Source organism: Saccopteryx leptura, chromosome 13, assembly GCF_036850995.1.
Source record: "Saccopteryx leptura isolate mSacLep1 chromosome 13, mSacLep1_pri_phased_curated, whole genome shotgun sequence".
Taxonomy (NCBI): Eukaryota; Metazoa; Chordata; class Mammalia; order Chiroptera; family Emballonuridae; genus Saccopteryx; species Saccopteryx leptura.
Genome location: NC_089515.1, coordinates 54,259,973 through 54,283,460, shown reverse-complemented (window position 1 = coordinate 54,283,460; position 23,488 = coordinate 54,259,973). Strand labels below are relative to the sequence as shown.

The 23,488-nt window shown below is 49.8% G+C and overlaps 2 protein-coding genes across 3 annotated transcripts in view; both read right to left on the bottom strand.

The window, feature by feature from the left end:
- The window catches only part of CYFIP1 (cytoplasmic FMR1 interacting protein 1), a 64,430-nt gene extending 63,196 nt beyond the window's left edge, over nucleotides 1–1,234 (bottom strand). For both annotated transcript variants that reach the window (XM_066355409.1, XM_066355408.1), the window contains exon 1: nucleotides 1,103–1,234. The gene's annotated coding sequence lies outside the window, so the exon portion shown is untranslated. The remainder of the gene's footprint in view (nucleotides 1–1,102) is intronic.
- Nucleotides 1,235–7,823: 6,589 nt separating this feature from the next.
- TUBGCP5 (tubulin gamma complex component 5) overlaps nucleotides 7,824–23,488 on the bottom strand; it is a 36,953-nt gene continuing 21,288 nt past the window's right edge. Inside the window, exons 14-23 of the mRNA XM_066354831.1 lie at nucleotides 21,427–21,625; nucleotides 20,621–20,809; nucleotides 20,007–20,189; nucleotides 18,979–19,063; nucleotides 18,748–18,868; nucleotides 18,114–18,283; nucleotides 17,151–17,276; nucleotides 16,265–16,353; nucleotides 9,365–9,465; nucleotides 7,824–8,211 (exon numbers count right to left, since the gene is read on the bottom strand). Of these exons, the coding sequence (XP_066210928.1) occupies nucleotides 8,165–8,211; nucleotides 9,365–9,465; nucleotides 16,265–16,353; nucleotides 17,151–17,276; nucleotides 18,114–18,283; nucleotides 18,748–18,868; nucleotides 18,979–19,063; nucleotides 20,007–20,189; nucleotides 20,621–20,809; nucleotides 21,427–21,625 (1,310 nt within the window). The 3' untranslated portion in view covers nucleotides 7,824–8,164. The remainder of the gene's footprint in view (nucleotides 8,212–9,364; nucleotides 9,466–16,264; nucleotides 16,354–17,150; nucleotides 17,277–18,113; nucleotides 18,284–18,747; nucleotides 18,869–18,978; nucleotides 19,064–20,006; nucleotides 20,190–20,620; nucleotides 20,810–21,426; nucleotides 21,626–23,488) is intronic.

Below are 23,488 nucleotides of genomic sequence, written 5' to 3'. Positions count from 1 at the left end.
GAACGCAGGAAATGTTTTCCGCCACAATTCCCTCCCTGTCTGTTTGGGGCACGGAGCTGACGCTGCGGGGGGAGGGGGGGGGGCGTGGAGAGGTACAGCCCCATCTTCCTACTGAACTTCTGCACACGCCGACCTGCCGGCCGGAGTGCACTTTTCTTTTAGACGCCACTCTTTCTTTCGGAGCTGCGTACCCGCACTTCTGCTCCTGACACTAACGCGCAGGCACAGGGAGCGCACGTGTGGACCCCTCCCCAGGCTGGGCCCACTCCCCCGCGGGGCCAGCGGTACCTAGACGGGACGAGTTGTCCCAGAACAGCGATCTGAGCTCCAGTCTGGCCATCGCTGCCGCTCCAATCACGGGGCTCTTGAAGGAGTTATGTTAGAAAATAAGCAAGACTCATCACCAGGCTGGCGAAGCTGCAGCGACACCCTGGCCGGGGCCCTGAGACCCTGCCCCACCGGGAAGGAGACGCCGCTAAGTCTCAGTCGCCCCCCCCCCCCAAGACGCGCGGACCACGCGGGTCCGAGTGGAAGCGGCCACCGCGGTCCCCGCCGTGTGGACAAGGCGGGAGAGGAGGCCAGGGCCCGGACGTTGAACAAAACGCCCCCCAAACCGTGTCCCAGTCGCTCGTGGTCCATCCTTTCTTCTCTCTCGTTCTCCGCAGCAAACCCGGCGCACACGCCACGGACTCGCACCCGAATCCCGCAGGACGGTGCAGGCGGCGCGGCGCCGCGCCCCGACCGCCGCGCGCAACAAAGCCCAGGTCACCCGGAACCTGCAACACTGTTTTGATGGGCCGGACTCGCCCTCTTCCCTCCGAGCGCGGCCGGTCGCACGACCTCCGTACAAGCTGTCCTCTCCAGACTTTCCAACAATAAGTGCGACACGAGGCTGTCCCTCGCCCCGCGGGAGTTCCGCCGCGCGCGGGCCGCGGGATCCAGGGCGAGCGTGCGGGCGTCGGGCGGGTCCCCGAGGCCGTCCCGCGGGGGAGGCCGCGCCGCCCTAGCCCAAGTCCTGGCTGCCCGCGGGGCCCGGGGCCCGGTCCCGAGGTCCGCCCGGAGTCCGCGCGGGGCCGCGGGGCGGGACGGCAGCGATCCTTACCTGGGTCCGCGGAGGCGGCGGCTCAGGGGTCCCGCGCGGGCCCCGGGAGCGTCCTGCCGAAGTCAGTCACTCGGGCGTCTCGGGCGGGCCGGGAATGCTCCAGGAAACACCCGGCCTCCGCCCCTTCCTCCCGGGGCGGGGGCTCTCCCGGCTCGGCCCCTTCCTCCTGGCGCTCCTCCCTCCCGGCCCCGCGCCGCGCCCTCCGCCGCTGGCTGGACTGGAACGCTGTGGCTTCGCTGCGCCCCGCTCCGCTCCTGCTGCGGAAGGTGCTCCCCGGGGCAAAGTGCTCGAGGACCCCCTGCAGCCTTGTGCCACCGCAACTGTGCGCTCGCGGGACGGCGGGGCTCCGTGGGGTCAGGGCGGTGCGTGGGACAAGCTGCGGAAGAAACTCGGAGGGACCCCGGGAGCGGGCGCACCTGCGCTCCGCGGCCTGAGCACGGCCGGCGGCGGGTACCTGAGGCGACAAGTACCAGCCGCCAGAGCCCATGGAGGAGAAAGTGACTCCGACAGGTCCCTGCTGTGATCACAGACGTACAAACCCATCCCCCCCCAACGCGTGCCCAGGCTTGTGGGAATGGCTCAGAGAAGAAAACCTGACATGTACTAGATTCCCACCCCCACCCCCCAAAAAAAACACCACAAAACTTAGAGGCGAATGGAGCAGCACATCCCACGGAAACGCTGAGTGGAGGGAGCATGTCAAAAGCATGCTTAGGGGGAAAATTGCCCCAAACTTCCTTCCTAATCGGCCGTCGCCTTCCCCATTCCGGGTTCCGATGGAGAACAATGAGGTTGGCGGCCCGCCGGGTATTCTCATCTGACTGCTTACACTAGGAAAACCACGAGAGGCTTAATTACCCGTGGTTGTTCTCTGGGTAATGCTAAATGACAGCACATGGATGCTGACTAGTTGTTTCATTCAATGCAGAGAACTTTTCCTACAAGCTTCCGGAGGTCTTTCAAATGCCTACAGGACATTAGCTTTGAGTACTTGCAGCTTCCCAGCCCACATGTTACTGTTCTTTTTTTTCTTTTTATTGACAGAGAGAGAGAGAGACAGGGACAGATAGGGAGAGACAGGAATGGAGGGAGGGAGGGAGACTGGACCATAAGTGTTTTTTTGTTGTTTTTTGTATTTTTCTGGAGTGAGGAGAGACAAAGAGACAGACCGACCGGGTCCACCCAGCATGCCCACCAGGGGGAGATGCTTCATTGCAACTGGAGCCATTCTAGCACCTGAGGCAGAGGCCACAGAGCCATCCTCAGTGCCCGGGCCATCTTTGCTCCAATGGAGCCTTGGCTGCGGGAGGGGAAGAGAGAGACAGAGAGGAAGGAGAAGGGGAGGGGTGGAGAAGCAGATGGGTGCTTCTCTGGTGTGCCCTGGCCAGGAATTGAACTCGGAACTTCCACAGGCTGGGCAGACGCAAGTTTTTCAATCAGCAGGCTGCTGCTTCTCTCTGCCCAGGGCTGCGTCCCAGTTACATTCCAAAGGTTTTGTTTGGTTGCTTGCTTGCTTGCTTGTTTGAGATTGTCCGTGAAGTGATAAGTACAAATTCAAGGAATATTGGGATAATTGACAAATATTGTAATCTCTAGAACAATTAATAAAAAAATAAAATAAATAGCTAAAAATCTGAGAGAGAAAAGAAAATGGAATGTTAAAACATACTCAATCCAGAAAAGGCAGCAGAAAACTAGCAAAAAGCAGGCAGAACAAACAGTAACAAAGGGCAAGCCGGCCCTGGTAGGGTAGCTCAGTCGGTTAGAGCAGCACCTTCCGATGTGCCAGGGTTGAAGGTTTGATCCCTGGTGGGGGCACATGCAAGAAGGAACCAATGAATGCGTAAGTGGGAAGAACAATGAGTTGATGTTTTTTTTCTCTCTCTCCCCTCCTCTCTCTCCAAGTTAAGAGAATAATAAAACAAAGAAAGCAGGAGCGAAGAAATAATAAAGGTAACAACAGGCATCAATGAGCCAAAAAACAAATGACCAGACAAGAAAATCCAAAGAAGCTGGCTTAAAAAAAAAAAAAAAAAAAAGGAATGGAAATTTGAAATAGTCCCATATTCTAGAAAAAAAACCCCACTAAATTGTAATTTAAAACCTTTCCAGCCTGACCAGGCGGTGGCGCAGTGGATAGAGCATCAGACTGGGATGCAGAAGTACCCAGGTTCGAGACCCCAGGGTTGCCAGCTTGAGCGCAGGCTCATCTGGCTTGAGCAAAAAGCTCACTAGCATGGACCCAAGGTCACTGGCTCAAGCGGGGGGTTAGTCTGCTGAAGGCCCACAGTCATGGCATATATGAGAAAGCAATCAATGAACAACTACGGTGTTGCAACGAAAAACTGATGATTGATGCTTCTCATCTCTCTCCGTTCCTGTCTGTCCCTATCTATCCCTCTCTCTCTGGCCCTGTAATAAATAAATAAATAAATAAATAAACCTTTCCAGCCTGACCAGGCGGTGGCACAGTGGATAGAGCGTCGGACTGGGATGCAGAAGACCCAGGTTCGAGACCCCGAGGTCGCCAGCTTGAGCGCAGGCTCCTCTGGTTTGAGCAAAAAAGCTCACCAGCTTGGACCCAAGGTCGCTGGCTCAAGCAAGGCATTACTCAGTCTGCTGAAGGCCTGCGATCAAGGCACATATGAGAAAGCAATCAATGAACAACTAAGGTGTCACAATGAAAAACTGATGATTGATGCTTCTCATCTCTGTCCGTTCCTGTCTGTCCCTATCTATCCCTCTCTCTCTCTCTGTCTCTGTAAACAAACAAACAAACAAAAATAAACCTTTCCACAAAGATCATCTCAAGCTACATAGCTTCACCAGTGAAGTCCCTATAAACGATCTGGAAGAAACAATACCAATATAACAAAGGTACAGAAATTAAAATAGTGTAGTCTTGGCATAAGGATGTACAGATAGGTCAATGGAACCATAAACAGTGAGGAAGAACCCTGACAGATGCTGAATGTTTGTGTTGCTCAAAAATTTGTGTTGAAACCTAATGACCACTGTATTGGTATTTGGCAGTGGGGCCTTTGGGTATGATTAGGTCCTGTGGGATTAATGTTTTTAGAAAAGAGACCTCAGAGAGTTCCTTCCAGAATACAGTTCTAAGAACCAGGAAGTGGGCTCTGACCAGACACCAGACCTGCCAAATGTCATCTTGGGTTTCCCAGCTCAAGAAGAGAAAGCCTTTCAAAGGGGAAGGGAAACATTTTGTTATTTTTTAAAATTTTCATTTATTTATTGAATTTAGAGAGAGAGCTAGAGAAATGCCAATTTGTTGTTCCCACCCCATTCATGCATTCATTGGTTGATTCTATGTGCCCTGACTGACAATCGAACCCCCAACCTTGGTGTATTAGGGTGACACTCTAAATCAACTGAGCTACCGGGCCAGGGGTTCAAGGCATGCTCGATCATCCTTACCCACTGTCTCCCCTGCTGTGGAACCGTTAGGAAAAAGCCCCTCAATGTTTGATTCCTCCCTTAGGGTGGAACGGAAAAAGTGGAAGTTCTTTGCAAGGCTCTGACTTTGCGGGCTGTGGAGGGGACTGTTTTCTGTCTGGTGTGACTCAGAGAGCGGAGGGGAATTCGGGGATCTGTTTGCATATCAGGCTGGAGGAGGTGGGAAGCGGTGGAGGCGGGTGCCACAGCACGGGGGGGGGGCGCAGGGGGGGTGCACACCAGTGGGAACCTGAGGCAAGGGATTCGGGGTAGAGAAATGCAATAGAATATCTCAGGCCCTGTGGAAATAAGACTTTTTTTTTTTTTTTTTGCTTTTTTTTTTTTTTTTTTTTGCATTTTTCTGAAGCTGGAAACAGGGAGAGACAGTCAGACAGACTCCCGCATGCGCCCGACCGGGATCCACCCGGCACGCCCACCAGGGGGTGACGCTCTGCCCACCAGGGGGCGATGCTCTGCCCATCCTGGGCGTCGCCATGTTGCGACCAGAGCCACTCTAGCGCCTGGGGCAGAGGCCAAGGAGCCATCCCCAGCGCCCGGGCCATCTTTGCTCCAGTGGAGCCTTGGCTGCGGGAGGGGAAGAGAGAGACAGAGAGGAAGGCGCGGTGGAGGGGTGGAGAAGCAAATGGGCGCTTCTCCTGTGTGCCCTGGCCGGGAATCGAACCCAGGTCCTCCGCACGCTAGCCCGACGCTCTACCGCTGAGCCAACCGGCCAGCGCCGAAATAAGACTTTTTAAAAGACTTTATTAATTCCATTTTTAGAGAGGAGAGAGAAAGAGAGAGGGGAGGAGCAGGAAGCATCAACTCCCATATGTGCCTTGACCAGGCAAGCCCAGGATTTCGAACCGGCAACCTCAGTGTTCCAGGTTGACGCTTTATCCCATTGCGCCACCACAGGTCAGGTGGAAATAAGACTTTTTAAAACGCCACTGTGTATACAGGGGAATTGAGGAGAAAAAACCACAGGCACAGGCCCAAGATAGATACGAGACCGGAAGTACCCTGAGAAGACCTTCTGTCTTCACGTTGAACTCTCTCGTAAGAGGTCTCAGTACCCCCCCAACTGCCATGGAGCAGTCCACAAAGACTGGGAGAGGCACCCGTTTTTATCAAATGCACCATTTTTTTAAATTTGTCTTTTATTTGCGTCAAATGCCCGATGTTGAACAGAAGATCACAAGATATACAAAAATAGAAAGAAATATGACACATTCGAAGGGACAAAAGGAATCCCCAGAAACTCGCCCTAAAGGAAAACACAGGCTTCAGACTTACTCAATCAAGACTTTGACCCAACAGTCTTACGTAGGGTCCGTGAGCTAAATCCGAACACATACAGAGAACCACAGGAAACCAAGGGGAAAAAAACCAGAAACAAAGGTTGACAGGTTGAGCTACAAACAAAATGAAAACAGCAAGAAAGGGGCAGACGCTATAGGGATTCAGTTTTAGGACCAAAACTTGGGATGTCACCCTGTCCCAACAAGTGACATGGCAAATGCACTGAAAATTTCCAGGGCTTCTTGGACCCATTAGAGAAGTAAGGTCACAGGGCAAACTGCTGACAGAAATTGCAGAGACAGGAGGAGACAGAAATCAGAACATTAGCAAAAGCAGAAACCCCTGAACAGAAACTTCTGCGAGAACCCATGTCAGGGTAAGAAAACCTAAACCAAAACTGACAGACAGCTGGAGGCTCAGGGTGAACCCGTCTGAGAGTTAGAACCCCTGGAGGGGCCTGGTCTTGGATGGGTGTGCCCTTGATTTTATCTTTGGGAGCCTTACCATGTTCTCATAGTGAAGACAGGAGGAAAATCCCCATGGGCTTCCAGGAGGCAGAGGGGAAAAGGAACCATTTTGAAATAGGCCAGAGTACTCTGTTCTTGACAAAGCCTGTCCTCAAGAGAGCTGTCACAACACAGCTTATTATCCTCCTGGGGTTTTCTCAGAGCGTGGCTATCCTCAGTGGAAGGAGATACTCAATGCCAGCCCTCTCTAGCCATCCTGTCCCCCAAACACCTGAGGAACACCTTGGGAAGGTCACAGTCCAGGGACACAGAATCACTAAAAGACGTGAGAACTGCCCGACCTGTGGTGGCACTGCGGAGAAAGCATGGAGCTGGAATGCTGAGGTCGCCAGTTCGAAGCCCCAGGCCTGCCTGGTCAAGGCACATAGGAGAAGCGACTACTACCAGTTGTTGCTTCCTGCTCCTCCTCACCAGTTTCTTAAATGAAAAATAACAAACTTGAACATGATGCACTTGCTGGGTAAAAGGAACAGAGGTAAATAGGCCGTCAGTGTGACATTTTGGGTTTATCTGTGGGACCTGAGATTGTTTTACCATTGGCTGGAGCTGGAGCTGTCAGAGGATAACTCAGTTCACGGAACAGATACGTTTTTGTATGGTGGGTGTGATGATGAGTGTTGCAATGTTATCAAGAACTTTTTAATGAAACCCAACTCCTCCATCCAACAGCTGTACGGGGGCTCAGGCTTCCATGAACGGCTCCAGGACCGTCGTGCAGAGACTGCCCGTCTGGGGAGGGGAGGTCGTGGGGCAGCATCCTCTCTGGACCTGGAGGGCGCCACGCAGCCCCTGGCGTGTGCAGGTCCCCTCAGTGAACTTCTTCTATTTCAGCAGAAGCCTCAAAGCGGGGCTGGCTACAGGAGGGGCTGTTCCCAGACAGGGTCGTCCACAGACGAGGGACTGAGACGGCGTCTGAGGCCAATCGCACCTTATGTCAAGGTGGCCTTCACAGGGTTCATATTGATTGTAGCTATTTTCCATTTCTGGAACTTCCCAGGCACATAAATATAGATTCTTCAGACAGCTGAATCGAAGACAAGCGTTGGGAAAGACAGCAGTAAAACTCTATCCAGGAAACTTCTGTGACCAAGAGGAATGTAAAGTGCTTTGAACAGATTTTTTTTTTTTTTTTTTTTTTTTTACAGAGACAGAGAGTCAGAGAGAGGGATAGACAGGAACGGAGAGATGAGAAGCATCAATCATTAGTTTCGCATTGCGCATTGCGACACCTTAGTTGTTCATTGATTGCTTTCTCATATGTGCCTTGACCATGGGCCTTCAGCAGACCGAGTAACCCCTTGCTTGAACCAGCAACCTTGGGTCCAAGCCGGTGAACTTTGCTCAAACCAGATGAGCCCACGCTCAAGCTGGCGACTTCGGGGTCTCGAACCTGGGTCCTCTGCATCCCTGTCCGACGCTCTATCCACTGCGCCACCGCCTGGTCAGGCTTTTTAACAGGTTTTTAATAATAACAATTACATTTTCAAAAATGATATAATTCCCATCTGAAGGTACCAATACCATAAATCTATGGCTTACAATAGGAAATATAAGTGTCAACAGCCTATGTACACAGTTGCAACATCGACACAATATTGTACACAGAACCCTGTCTACTACCCAATCAGCTTCAGAGGAGGCTCCTACAAACCCACTGTGTGGACAGCAAGCCAACAGTTCTAAAAAAAAAAACAAAATAAAGTGACTCCTACTTCTCCACCGCTCATGGTGGGGATAGACGTGTATGGAGATGAAGTCCAAAGTCTTTATCATGCGGAGAAGTCTAACTTTGTTCCATGCCGGCCATGAGGGACAGTGCAAGCGACTCCACTGCAGGAAGAATACAGTACAATTAAAAAAAAAAAACAGGTTTAAATATTGAAAATGTCTGAGTAAGGCTTTAATCAATTCAAAAGTGAAAAGTCAAGACATTTTCTATTTCTAATTAAGATAGGAATTGCCCTGGCCAGGTAGCTCGGTGGGTTAGAGCATCAGCCCAATACCACCAAGGTTTTGGGCCAACGGTCAGGGCACGTACAAGAATCAACCAATGCAGGCGTAAATAAATGGAACAACAAATCAATCTCTTTCTCTCTCCCTTCTTCTCTCTCAAAAAATGAATCTGTAAATAAAAATTTTTTTAAAATGTTTGCTATTCCTTTTTTTTTTAAGTGAGAGGAGGGGAGACAGTGAGTCAGACTCCTGCATGCACCCCCAACTGGGAGCCACCCAGCAACCCTTGTCCGTGGCCGATGCTCGCAACTGAACTATTTTTAATGCCTGATGCTAATGCGCTGAGACCAACTGAGCAATCCTCATCCCCCGGGGCCAAAGCTGGAGCCACTGGCTGTGAGAGGAGAAAAGAAAGAGAGTGGGGAGAAAGAGGGGAAGAGAAGCATCTGGTCACTTCTCCTGTGTGCCCTGACTGGGGATCGAACCTGGGACATCCACACACCCCTCTATCCACTAAGCCAACCAGCCAGGGCCTGTTTAGCTATTCTTAACAAGTAGATCACAATGTGAATATGCAGAAACCGGAAGGAGATTAATACTGCATACTTTCCCAAAAAAAGCTGTGCTAAGAGTTACGACTTAGTCCTTTGTTTCTGCCGATTCAACAGCTCTCCCCCCCCCCCCCCCATTCAGCCTATAGATTTCTGCCTGCCGCATGGTATTTGTCAGGAAGCCTTGGGAGTTCTAAAGTTGCTAAAAAAATAAAATAAAATAAAATCCCCACCCATTTTGGAAAAATAGTGACAAAGGCTACACATGACAGAAAAGTCTGCTGGTGTTCGTAATAGTCAGTTCGTAACCCACTCGTGTAACAATCGCTATAATAGAAAACGAAACCTTCGGTCTCCCTGTGTTATATCGGATAGTCCTTCACCACACAGTCATTCAGAAAAAGCAACACTAACAACCAATTCTGCCACCTTCATCCAAGAACGCAGAAAAGCGGGAAGACCTCAGCACAGGTACTCACAGTGGGGGAAGGACCCTCTGCAGACGGCTTTGTTTAAAATGGTGACAAGAAACATATGGCAGTTTTTGAAGTCGGACTCCATTTTCTCTATAGATTCCATCCTAGGAAAGAAACAAGGTTTCTTTATTTTTCTTTTTTTCTTTTTTTGAGTCAGAGAGGGATAGATAGGGACAGACAGGCAGGAATGGAGAGAGATGAGAAGTATCAATCATCAGTTTTTCATTGCGACACCTTAGTTATTCATTGATTGCTTTCCCATACGTGCCTTGACCATGGGCCTTCGGCAGACCAAGTAACTTGCTTGAGTGAGCGACCTTGGGTCCAAGCCGGTGAGCTTTGCTCAAACCAGATGAGCCCGCACTCAAGCTGGCGACCTCACGGTCTTGAACCTGGGTCCTCCGCATCCCAGTCTGATGCTCTATCCACTGCGCCACTGCCTGGTCAGGCGGCACTTGCCTTTCTAAACACCATACAAGTCAAATACACAGTTATTTTTCTCGAGTTTATCTGAAATACAACTTTACTGTAATCTAGCCTGATCTCTGGAATTTGCTATAAAATAACCCAGTGCCTGGCCAGGTGGTGGCGCAGTGGATAGAGCGTCTGCTGAAGGCCCACGGTCAAGGCACACATGAGAAAGCAATCAATGAACAACTAAGGCAGTGGTAGTCAACCTGGTCCCTACCACCCACTAGTGGGCGTTCCAGCTTTCATGGTGGGCGGTAGCGGAGCAACCAAAGTATAAATAAAAAGATAGATTTAACTATAGTAAGTTGTTTGATAAAGCTTTATTCTTATGGACAACTGATATTTGACAAAGGAAGTAAGAGCATACAATGGAGTAAAGACAACCTCTTCAACAAACGGTGTTGGGAAAATTAGACAGCTACCTGCAAAAAAATGAAACTAGACCACCAACTTACACCATTCACAAAAATAAACTCAAAATAGATAAAAGACTTAAATGTAAGCCATAAAACCATAAGCATCTTAGAAGAAAACATAGGTAGTAAGCTCTCTGACATCTCTCGCAGCAATATATTTGCTGATTTTTCTCCACAGGCAAGTGAAATAAAAGACAGGATGAACAAATGGGACTATATCAAACTAAAAAGCTTCTGCATAGCTAAAGACAATAAGAACAGAATAAAAAGACAAACTACACAATGGGAGAATATACTTGACAATACATCTGATAAGGGGTTAATAACCAAAATTTATAAAGAACTTGTAAAACTCAATACCAGGAAGACAAACAATCCAATCAAAAAATGGGCGAAAGAAATGAATAGACACTTCTCCAAAGAGGACATACAGATGGCCAATAGGCAAATGAAAAAATGCTCAACATCACTAATCATTAGAGAAATGCAAATTAAAACCACAATGAGGCCTGACCAGGCAGTGGCGCAGTGGATAGAGCGTCGGACTGGGATGCGGAAGACCCAGGTTCGAGACCCCAAGTCGCCAGCTTGAGCATGGGCTCATCTGGTTTGAGCAAAAAAAATTCACCAGTTTGGACCCAAGGTCGCTGGCTCAAGCAAAGGGTTACTCGGTCTGCTGAAGGCCCATGGTCAAGGCACATATGAGAAAGCAATCAATGAACAACTAAGGTGTCGCAATGCTCAACAAAAAACTAATGATTGATGCTTCTCATTTCTCCATTCCTGTCTGTCTGTCCCTGCCTATCCCTCACTCTGACTCTCTCTCTGTCTCTGTAAAAAATAAATAAATAAATAAATAAATAAAAATTGCTTAAAAAACCACAATGAGATACCACCTCACACCAGTCAGAATGGCGCTCATCAACAAAACAACACAGAATAAGTGCTGGCGAAGATGTGGAGAAAAGGGAACCCTCCTGCACTGCTGGTGGGAATGCAGACTGGTGCAGCCACTGTGGAAAACAGTATGGAGAGTCCTCAAAAAATTAAAAATCATGACTTTGAGTGAGGGGTATGCAGCATAATCAAAGGTCAAAATAATCTGGAGATGTTTTCTCAGAACATATGTACCCTGATTTATCAATGTCACTGCATTAAAATTAATAAAAATAAGATTTAAAAAAAAGAATACACTAACTGAAATGAAGAATAATTTACAGGAAATCAACAGTAGAGTAGATAAAGCCAAAAATCAAATCAGCAATTTGAAATATAAGGAAATAAAAAATAGCCAATCAGAACCACAAATAGAAAAAAGGATTTAAAATATATATATAATAGTGCAAGGAGCCTCTGGGACAACTTCAAGCATACCAACATTTGCATCATGGGAGTGCCAGAAGAAGAAAGGAGAACAAGAAACTGACAACCTATTGGAAAAAACAAAGACAAAAAAAACTCCCTTACCTGGTGAAGCAAATAGACATACAAGTCCAGGAAGCACAGAGAGTCCATAACAAGATAACACCAAAGAGGCCCACACAGAGACATATCTTAATTTAAACACAAATGGTTAAAAACAGAGAATCTTAAAAGCAGCAAGAGAAAAGCAGTTAGTTACCTATTACGAAGCTCACATAAGACCGTCAGCTGATTTCTCAACAAAAACTTTGCAGGCTGGAAGGGATGGCAAGAAATATTCAAAGTGATGAAAAGCAAGAAACTACAACCGAGATCATTCTATCTAGCAAAACTATCATTTAGAATCAAAGGATATATGCATAGATTTCCAGATAAGAAAAAGCTAAAGGAGTTCATCACCTCCAAATGAGTATTATATGAAATGTTAAAGAACCTTCATAAAGAAAGAAGAAGGAGAAAAAGAAGGAGAGGAAGAAGAAAAAGAAGATTCAAAATATGAACAACAAAATAGCAATAAATTCATATCTATCAACAATTGAATCTAAAAAACAAAATTAAAAAAACCAACCAGAGCAGAGACTCAGATACAGAAAACATTCTGATGGTTGCCAAATGGAGAAGGAGATTGGGGAAAATGGGTGAAAAGGTGAAGGGAGTAAGAAGTACAAACTGATTGTTACAGAACAGTCTCGGGGATATAAAGTACAGCACAGGGAATATAGTCAACGAAATTCTAAATAGCTAAAATAAAAATCACTGCAGTGTACACCTGAAACTAATATAATAATGTATTTCAACTGTGATTGAAAAATAAAAAATAATTTAAAAAATAAAAATAAATAAAAAAAATAAAATTAAAAATCAAACTGCCTTTTGAGCCAGCTATACCACTGTTAGGAATATACCCCAAGAACATCATAGCACTGTTTGAAAAGAAGAAATGCACCCCCATGTTCATGGCAGCATTGTTCACAATAGCGAAGATCTGGAAACAGCCCAAGTGTCCGTCAGTGGACGAGTGGATTACAAAGCTTTGGTATATATATACTATGGAGTACTACTCAGCCATAAGAAATGATGACATTGGATCATTTAGAACAACATGGATGGACCTTGATAACATTATACTGAGCGAAATAAGTAAATCAGAAAAAACTAAGAACTATATGATTCCATACATAGGTGGGACATAAAAATGAGACTCAGAGACATGGACAAGAGTGTGGGGGTTACGGGGTGGGGGGGAGGAGAGGGAGGGGGTTGAGGGAGGGGAGGGGCACAAAGAAAACCAGTTAGAAGGTGACAGAAGACAATTGGACTTTGGGTGATGGGAATGCAGCATAATCAAATGTCAAAATAACCTAAAAAAAAAAGAAAGTTATTGAACAAATAGAAAAGATGTGCCCATCTGAGCAAGTAACTAGTGCCAGAAATGGATACATTTTGAAGTAGGCATGTACTGCTTAATATATGTTTTAAGAAATGCCTTCTTGGCCCTGGCCCGTTGGCTCAGTGGTAGAGCGTCAGCCTGGTGTGCAGGAGTCCCGGGTTCAATTCCCTGCCGGGGCACACAGGAGAAGTGCCCATCTGCTTCTCCACCCCTCCCCCTCTCCTTCCTCTCTGTCTCTCTCTTCCCCTCCCGCAGCCAAGGCTCCATTGGAGAAAAGATGGCCCGGGCACTGAGGATGGCTCTGTGGCCTCTGCCTCAGGCACTAGAATGGTTCTGGTTGCAACAGAGCAATGCCCCAGAAGGGCAGAGCATCACCCCCTGGTGGGCATGCCGGGTGGATCCCGGTTGGGCGCATGCAGGAGTCTGTCTGACTGCCTCCCTGTTTCCAACTTCAGAAAACACAAAAAAAAAAAAAAAAAAAAAAGAAATGCCTCCTTGAATGATTTGTCATTATGTGAATATCATACAGTGCACTTAAACAAACGTAATTGTATAGCTAACTACACACCTAGGCTATATGGTATATCCTAGTGCTCCTAGGTTACAAGCCTGTGCAGCATGTTACTGTACTGAACAAGACAAGATTAAATCGAGCACCAGAGAATATGGTGCAATCAAAAAGATGACACAAGAGGCTACTGCTGTGTAACATGGCATATGTTTTACAGCAAAAATTGTATGTAAGTAAAAATAGGATACTCTAAAATAACAATAAACAGTATAGTAAGTACATAAACTAGTAACATAGTCACAAATTACCATGATCAGATATTATGTATTGTATATATATAATTATATATACATACTATATTTTTATATGATGGCCAGTACAGTAGGTTAGTTTACACCAGGGGTCCCCAAACTTTTTACACAGGGGGCCAGTTCACTGTCCCTCAGACCATTGGAGGGCCAGACTATAAAAAAAAACTATGGCCCTGGCCGGTTGGCTCAGCGGTAGAGCGTCGGCCTAGCGTGCGGAGGACCCGGGTTCGATTCCCGGCCAGGGCACATAGGAGAAGCGCCCATTTGCTTCTCCACCCCTCCGCCGCGCTTTCCTCTCTGTCTCTCTCTTCCCCTCCCGCAGTCAAGGCTCCATTGGAGCAAAGATGGCCCGGGCGCTGGGCATGGCTCTGTGGCCTCTGCCTCAGGCGCTAGAGTGGCTCTGGTCGCAATATGGCGACGCCCAGGATGGGCAGAGCATCGCCCCCTGGGGGGCAGAGCACCGCCCCTGGTGGGCGTGCCGGGTGGATCCCGGTCGGGCGCATGCGGGAGTCTGTCTGACTGTCTCTCCCTGTTTCCAGCTTCAGAAAAAAATGAAAAAAAATAAAAAAATAAAAAAAAACTATGAACAAATCCCTATGCACACTGCACATCTCTTATTTTAAAGTAAAAAAACAAAACGGGAACAAATACAATATTTAAAATAAAGAACAAGTAAATTTAAATCAACAAACTGACCAGTATTTCAATGGGAACTATGCTCCTCTCACTGACCACCAATGAAAGAGGTGCCCCTCTGGAAGTGTGGCGGGGGCCGGATAAATGGCCTCAGAGGGCCACATGCGGCCCGCGGGCCATAGTTTGGGGACCCCTGGTTTACACCATCAGCACAAATACATGAGTCATGTGTTGTACTATGAATTTAGATGGCTGTGATGTCCTTAGTGATAAAAACTTTTCAGTTCTATTATAATCTTATGCTGTATGTGTTCTGTTGCAGACCAGGACACTGCGATACATTGCATGGCTGTTGTTTTCTCTTTCAGACAACAGGGTGGCCACAGCCAGAGGGAAGGGGGTGAGTGGAGGTGGAGGCTCAGGGCAAAGGGAGGGACAGTGGAGGCAGAAAAAGACTTCGCTTGGGTTTGGGGGAGTGCACCCTGCAGTGTGTAGACGGTGTTATATTGACTTGTACATTTGAAATCTGTATGGTTTGGCAAACTGTCATCCTAATAAATAAAAAAATAATTTTTTTAAGAAAAAAAAAATTTATTCTGCCAAACTTAGCGAAAATCCGACATCAAGTACTTGGTAAGTAATTCTTTTTTTTTTTTTTTTTTTTTTTACAGAGGCAGAGATAGACAGGGACAGACAGACAGGAATGGAGACAGATGAGAAGCATCAATCATCAGTTTCTCGTTGCGCGTTGCGACTTCTTAGTTGTTCATTGATTGCTTTCTCACACGTGCCTTGACCGTGGGCCTTCAGCAGACCGAGTAACCCCCTGCTGGAGCCAGCGACCTTGGGTCCAAGCTGGTGAGCTCTTTGCTCAAGCCAGATGAGCCCGCGCTCAAGCTGGCGACCTCGGGGTCTCGAACCTGGGTCCTTCCGCATCCCAGTCCGACGCTCTATCCACTGCGCCACCACCTGGTCAGGCAGTAATTATTCTTATATGCTTTAACTTGCTGTAACTCTGCTTTATAAATTTTATAAAGTAAAGTTACTTCCCTACTTTATAAATCACCATGACTGTGGAACTGGTGGGCGGTTAGAAAATTTTACTACTAAGAGAGATACAAAAGTGGGCGGTAGGTATAAAAAGGTTGACTACCCCTGAACTATGGTGGCGCAACGAGAAACTGATAACCGATATTTCTCATCTCTCTCCGTTCCTGTCTTTCTGTCCCTATCTGTCCCTCTCTCTGACACTCCCTTTGTCTCTGTAAAAAAAAAGAAAAAAAAAAGAAAAAAATAAATAAATGAAATAATCCAGCATGTGTGAGCCGGGGGTAGGGAGCAGTGAACACAGAATGGCACTGGTCGCCGCTGGCAACGGCTGAGGCAGTGACGGGCGCCCTGGGCTCTCCCAGCATTTTCTCTCAACTTCGTGTAGGTTTTAAGCATCCATAACAGAAAACTAACAGAACCAGCACAACCAAACAGGACTGTCGTGTAAGGATGTTGGTCTGCCCTCATTTAAAAGACTTAGGATTCTTCTTATGATTTGACCGCTCCTAAAGAATCACATAGCCCCTGAGGCTGTCTTCGTGTAGGTGTGCCCATTCTTCAGTTCTTTCCTAAAATATAAGTGGTATGTGATGTGTTGCCATATGTAAAAAAAAAACAAAAATACCACAAAACCCCGCAGGCTGCAGCCAATGAAAACACTCCCAGTGCAGACGCCCCCACGAGCCGCATACTCACTGCCAAGCGCCCTGGCCCGCCTGCCAGCCGTCAGCGAACATGAGAGCCAGGTTCAGCACCTTCATGATGGCTTCCTTCACGAAGCTGACCTGCGGATCAAAGCCACAGACAGAACGTGGACGCCAGGCCTATGTCTGGACACCAGCCCCCAAACTTTCACCTAATGTGAGCCACGGAGAAGGCTCCTCGGTGTAACGACCGCCTTGCGTGCCTGAGGAGGGCGTGTGGCCCTAAACAGGGGACACTTGAAGCCGGTCACACACGCGGCGACAGCGGGGGATTTCGGGGCACTCCGACCCACAGAGCCACAACTGTTTCCGGGACGGCCATGAAATTCACCAATGAAAAGGGCAAGTCACTCCCACGGCTCTAAGGGGACGAAACGCCACGTAGGCGGCTGCGCTTCCTGACTGAGCACCGTGATTCCACACGTGCAGGTGAAATTCTCCAGCTCAGTGCAAGGGCGCTGGGAGGGCAGACTGGCACCGTGTCTCTTAGATATAACTTCTGGTACTACAGCCCCAATCTGTAACCTCACAGGATCTGGTCTTTACCTAAAGAATGGTCTACGGCCCAGGGTCGCAGGCTTGAGCAAGGGGTCGCTGACTTGGCTAGAGCCCCCCCAGTCAAGGCACATATGAGAAAACAATCAATGAACAACTAAGGTGCCGCAATGAAGAATTGATGCTTCTCATCTCTCTCCCTTCCTGTCTCTGTCTGTCTGTCTCTCTCTCCTCTCTCTTTCTAAAAATAAAATAAAATAGAATGGTCTATAGAACAGAAGCTTAATAACTATAACATTCCAGAGCAGAGAGACAGCCTCCTCCCTCCAGCCAGTGTCTCCGCTGCCCCGGTGGACAAGTTCGCAGGTGACATCTCAGGTTACCTTTTCTCTCAGCAGACATCGATCATGGATGGTCGACAGGTATCTATAGTGAATTTTAATCAACTGATCTAAATCCTTGGCTTCCTCGATTTGATGCTGAAATTCCAGCCCTGTGCTGTGCAGGATCTTGGAAGAGAAAGGTGGAAAGTTTACTCAGATTTCTTCCTGGTGAAGAAGTGTGGCCACACAGCCACTCTCTACTAACCTCCCCGTGGCTCCCGAGACCCTTCTGTCAGCAATGACAGCTGCAAAGCGGTTAAGCAACTGTTCTTAAGGACTCGGCAGTCTTATCCTAGAATGACGGTGGGGCCCCGTCTTTGGGGACTGCCACCTGCCCCAGGAATGAGTGCCTCATTGTGACGAACACTCAGGACCGTTTCTGGTGCGGAGGGACACGTGTATCACACGTGGAGTCCGGTCCTCCAGGAATATGGCCACAGGTCAGACAGCCAAACCCTCCCCACCTGCTTCAGGCCTTCGCTCAAACTGGTTCTAAGACATGTGACCCGCATCGACTTCATAATGACTTCCTTCTTGTTTCGAAAGGAGAGTACACACGTCATTGGGCTGCACGTCCCCCTATGGTGCGCCATGCCGGTCTGACAGATTCTGGCTGTTACTAAACACTGAAGCTGTTTCTCAGGGACAGCTGTCACCACTGATCAGATTGAAAGGGCCATGCAGTGCATTTGGGAAGCAATTCCTAAATAGGGGCCCTAGCTGTGCCCATCCCAGGGGGACACGAGGCACAGCCGACTCCGGACGCATGCGCTCTGACACGTCTAAAAGAACACCCTTCCCGTCCCACTGCCGCTCTGTTTTGCAATCAGAGCTGTGACCTGGGCTCCTTCCACACTGACAGTTTGTGAACTCTGTGTGTGGGGGCTGCTCTGTGCTCCTGACTGTTACAGAACAAGGGACTCTCCACGAGCCCCTGCAGACAGGCGGACGGCAGGCACGAACCCTGGTCATGATGTAGTTGTGCAGGCTGTTCACAAAGTGCATGAGCTTCACCCGCAGCAGGAACATCCGGTGGACCGGCTGTCTCTCCGGTCTCCTCTGCGGGCCAGGCGGGGCGGCTGCATCCTGCTCGTGTGCACGCCCCTCCTGAGCTTGTGCTTTTCCAGCTAGTTCTGGGGAAGGGTCAAAGAGCCGTAAGGGTGGGGTGGGCGCCGCTCAGAGCCCACCCCAGCGCCACTCGATGCGAACCTCTGCGTGCCGTGGGGACCCCCACCTTCAGTGTCTCTGGAAGGGGGAGCCCTGAAAAGTCCTCTATTCCCTGGTAACCGTTCCCTGAGTAACCGCTGTCATCCAAAATGGAAACACCGAGTCCCACAAACCTGCCATTAAAAACTCTCACGTGACCTAAGATGAATCGTTATCCTGGCTAAATTCCTACTCAAGTTACTGTTTTTCAGGCTAACTGGACGCACGACCTCCGGCCTTCCACTCAGGGACGTTAATGCTGATATCTGCAAAACTTCCGGTATAATTATTATACGTGTCGTTTTGGTGCTTGTGCGTACGGGAAGAATGACCAGACCACCACCAACCTCTCCTTTCCAGGGCTAAAACCAAATCAGAAAACAAATCTCACCACCAAACAGCAGGACATCCAGACTATATTTTGCCCACTTGATTTGCAGTAAGAGAAGGAACACCTGATTGTAAATTTTCTGACATTCGAGACTGATGACAATGTCCACAGGCCATGGGACCTATTTGAAACAAGGATGGGAAGTGAGAGCAGGAAGTCACCCACGACCTGCACGTTTCATTCTAACGGAAAACAGCGCCCATACATGGGGGGGGGGGGGTCAGCACTCACCTTGTAGCTCAGGGTCAGGCCGTCCAAAATGTGGACTGGGAGCTTCTTCTTGGCTGTGTCCACATTTTCAAAACATATGGACAGACTAGACAAAGAAACACCACTTTCAGAGCGTGACAATATCACGCTCACAGAAAAAGGATCCTTACAAAAAAAACCATTATCACTTGAACATTTACTTTATTAGCATCGTATTCCAAGAAAGACACTGTCTTTCATGAAAGGGGTACAAACATGCCAGTCAAGGCGTGTTTTCTGGTGTCTACTCCCACAATTCCTGGCGGCAGAAAATAAGCTGCAACAGTGCTGACCCTGTGAGGTCCCTGAGACCCAGCACTCCCTCAGGCCCCTGGAGACCACCGTGAGGGAGGCCAGTGCAGCTGGCTGGAGAGAGAGCCCGCTGGGGCAGGGAGGGGCCTCCATCCCGGCCAGCACTGACCGCGGTCACGTGGGCGAGGCCGGCAGAGGCCGACAGCCGCACGGCCCCACTCTCATCCCCTTTTGCTTAGTGCACAGTGGACAACGCAGCAACCCAATGCCTCTTTCTTTTTTTTAGCAAGCGAGAGACAGGAAGGGAGAGAGATGAGAAGCTTCAACTCGTAGTTACATCATGTTCGCCGTTCACTGATTGCTTTCTCATATGTGCCTTGACCAGGGGGCTCCAGCCGAGCCAGTGACCCCTAGCTCAAGTCAGCGACCTTGGCTCCCAGCCATTGACCTTGGGCTTCAAGCCAGTGACCTCTGGACTCAAGGCTGTGACCACGGAATTATTTTGATGAACCCAATCTCAAACCCAAGCCGGCGACCTCGGGGTTTCAAACCTGGGACTTCAGTGTCCCAGGTCGACCCTCTACCCACTGCGCCACCACCCCTCAGGCCAGCTTTCTAATCTGTAAAATAACATCAGCAGGATTCACAGGGTTAGTGTGAAGAGTAAATAGGGCACGATCCACGAGGCTACACAGAGGGGTTCGCAGCGTGGGGGTCATCTGATAACACGGAAAATAAAAGGCGCCCCCGCATTTTACCGCGCGCTGTCTTCAGGGTGGCGCTGCCCCACCGCCTCCTGGAGCTGCACGTTAAGAAAAGACACGTTCTGCCAGGTCTCCTTCTCTCTTATTTTATCGAAAATCGACGTGTAGAAGTCATACATGGTGTCGCCACCTTCCATTAGGAAGAAGTTCCTCATGGCCTGCAAGTACTCCACCAACCTGATGGGAAAGGGAACGGGCCTCGTGAGACAGGGCTTCTCAGGAACGAGGGCCTGGGCATGCGCCACCCTCCTCAGTGACGTGGGTCAGTGGTCTACCCCGACCGCCACCAGGAACACGGCTCTGAAACGCCTGGTTCCTCGTTTAAAAAAAACCAAAAACAATTTTTTTTTATTTTTTTATTTTTAAACTATTTTATTTATTGATTTTTAGAGAGAGGGGAGAGAGAGAGAGAAGGGGGAGGAGCAGGAAGCATCAACTCCCATATGTGCCTTGACCAGGCAAGCCCAGGGTTTTGAACCGGCGACCTCAGTGTTCCAGGTCGACGCTTTATCCACTGCGCCACCACAGGTCCAATTTTTTTTAAAGAAATAGAAACGTCAGATCATGACGGACTGCACCCCCCGCCACGCCCCTTCACGCCCCTTCACCTGTAATCTCTCTTCAGCGTCTGCATGAGGGCCCCGCAGCACGCCAGGTACTGCCTGTGGATGTGCGGATAGAGACAGGACCTCAGCGTCAGCTCGAACGTCTGGCAGGTCACCGACTCCGAGGACCTGTCCACGCATATGTCTCCACCAGCAAACTTCTCGTGGAAGTCACTCTGCTCCAAGTACAACCTTGGACACACACACAATAAAGAGATCAATAAAGTCAAGAGTCTTCTTTTAAGAACAGCTTTCGTGAGAATGCTCTTACACTCAACCGCCGGGGCAGTGCATGAACCGTTAGTCTTCAATTTACCAACTAGGGCGGGCGGAGGGCATCTTTTCCCTCCAAGTAGATGCTGAGTGGACCAGCTGTTCAGAGTTACACCTGCCCCTCGAGGGTCACGTACTTTAGGTCTTTGCGGCCACAAGGGCCACTGGCAGCGAGTGACGGTCATCAGATAACGAGCCACACTGTGGGCACTAAGCTCCCACAAGCCTCGAAGGGCCAAGGCACATTTTATGCACACGTGGGTGTGTCCGGCGCCCATCCGGGACCCAGACTCTTCAGCACATCTTCTGTTTGAGAGCCAGCCCTGCGGTGGGCCAGGAGCATGTGCTAACCTGAGGACTTTCACACACGACAAGGAGGCCAAACGGGATGATGACACCGAACGTGGCACCGTCCTGCGCGCCGTCCGTGAGGTGGGACAGGCCACAGAGCCTCTAGTTCTCCAGGCAGTGCCGCCCCACCCCCAGGGCACCCACGGTGCCCGCCCCACCCTCGGAGGGGCTGCAGGGCGTCCCACCTGGCGAAGTTGATGGCCAGGAGCGGGTCGTGGACGTCGTCCAGCTCCAGGTGCCTCTCGGCGATGGACTGCATCTTGACGAGGTTCTCCGTGGTGGCCTGCCGCTCGGGGCGGGGCTGCGCGGGGGCGTCCTCTCCGCGGCAAAGGCGGGACTGCACTGACTCCAGGAAGAGGGCGTACAGGCTCTTTCTTTCTGCATCTGGAACAGAGAGAAACCTGTCGGACTCCAGGAAGAGGGCGTACAGGCTCTTTCTTTCTGCATCTGGAACAGAGAGAAACCTGTCAGCCTACCTGAGATTACTTGTTTTATTTTTATTTTGCTAGTAAAGGAAGAATTTATCGGCCGTGCAGGAAGAAAGTCGGAGAAAAGGGACCCTGGAGAGAGGTTCAGGGGTCGGCCTGGGACGAGCTTGTGCTGGCCACCACTCCCCTGGTTGCAGGCAGCACAGGACGCTTTGAGTTTAGAAGGGGAAGGAGGACGTTCCTGGGGCGAAGAAGAGAAGGAGGAGGAGAAAGAGGGCGAAGGTGCAGACAGAGTCTGGAAGGGAGAGCACCAGCTCACTTAGTATCAACCACGTTCTGGCGAATAATATTAAGTAATGCTCAAAAATACTATGCAATTTGATCCAAATATAGCCTGGCATTTTTCCCCTGGGCTATGAAGCTTTATTGCTATTTTCTTACCTTTATAATAGAGTGCCACTAAACATTTTTATATCTGCAAAGTTCATGGTGAAACACTCACTGACTTGTGGGCTCTGGCCAGTTGGCTCAGGGGTAGAGCATCGGCCCAGCATGTGGAAGTCCCGGGTTCAATTCCTGGTCAGGACACAGGAGAACCGCCCACCTGCTTCTCCCACCTTCCCCCTCCCTCCTTTTCTCTCTCTCTTCCCCTCCCACAGCTATGGTTCCATTGGAGTGAGTTGGTCCTGGGCGCTGAGGATGGCTCCATGGCCTCCACCTCAGGCACTAAAAAATGGCTCCAGTTGCAATGCAGCAACGCCCCAGATGGGCAGAGCATTGCCCCCTGGTGGGCATGCTGGGTAGACCCTGGTCGGGCACATGCAGGAGTCTGTCTCTCTGCCTTCCCACTTCTCACTTCAGAAAAATACAAAAACAATCAACTGTAACCTAATTTTTCTTCTGAACAAGGTACTGCCCTAAGCAGGACACTTGAAAATCAAATTACCACACTACTGCACAACACTTCCATCATAATATTAACAGGATTCAATTTCACTGGAAAAGACACTTCCAACTGAGGCCCTAGACAGCTCCTGACATTTTATTATTCAGTCAAAAGGGAAATATTCCAGGGTCTGGCTGGGAGGCTCTGCCAGTTAGAGCGCTGACCCGGAATGCCACGGGTCCATGGTTTGATACCCGGTCGGGGCACACACGGGAGCGACCAATGAACGCACCACTAAATGACAAGACAAATGAATACTTCTCTCTCTCTCCAAAAAAAACAAAAACCTACAAAATCATTAAACATCATGAATGACAGCAGTGAGGGGCACAGTCCCCCCCGGGCTGGGGGCGGGGTGACAGGAGTGAGGGGCACAGTCCCCCCCGGGCTGGGGGCAGGATGACAGGAGTGAGGGGCACAGTCCCCCCGGGCTGGGGGCGGGGTGACAGGAGTGAGGGGCACAGTCCCCCCGGGCTGGGGGCGGGATGACAGGAGTGAGGGGCACAGTCCCCCCGGGCTGGGGGCGGGATGACAGCAGTGAGGGGCACAGTCCCCCCGGGCTGGGGGCGGGATGACAGCAGTGAGGGGCACAGTCCCCCCGGGCTGGGGGCGGGATGACAGGAGTGAGGGGCACAGTCCCCCCGGGCTGGGGGCGGGATGACAGCAGTGAGGGGCACAGTCCCCCCGGGCTGGGGGCGGGATGACAGCAGTGAGGGGCACAGTCCCCCCGGGCTGGGGGCGGGATGACAGCAGTGAGGGGCACAGTCCCCCCGGGCTGGGGGCGGGATGACAGCAGTGAGGGGCACAGTCCCCCCGGGCTGGGGGCGGGATGACAGCAGTGAGGGGCACAGTCCCCCCGGGCTGGGGGCGGGA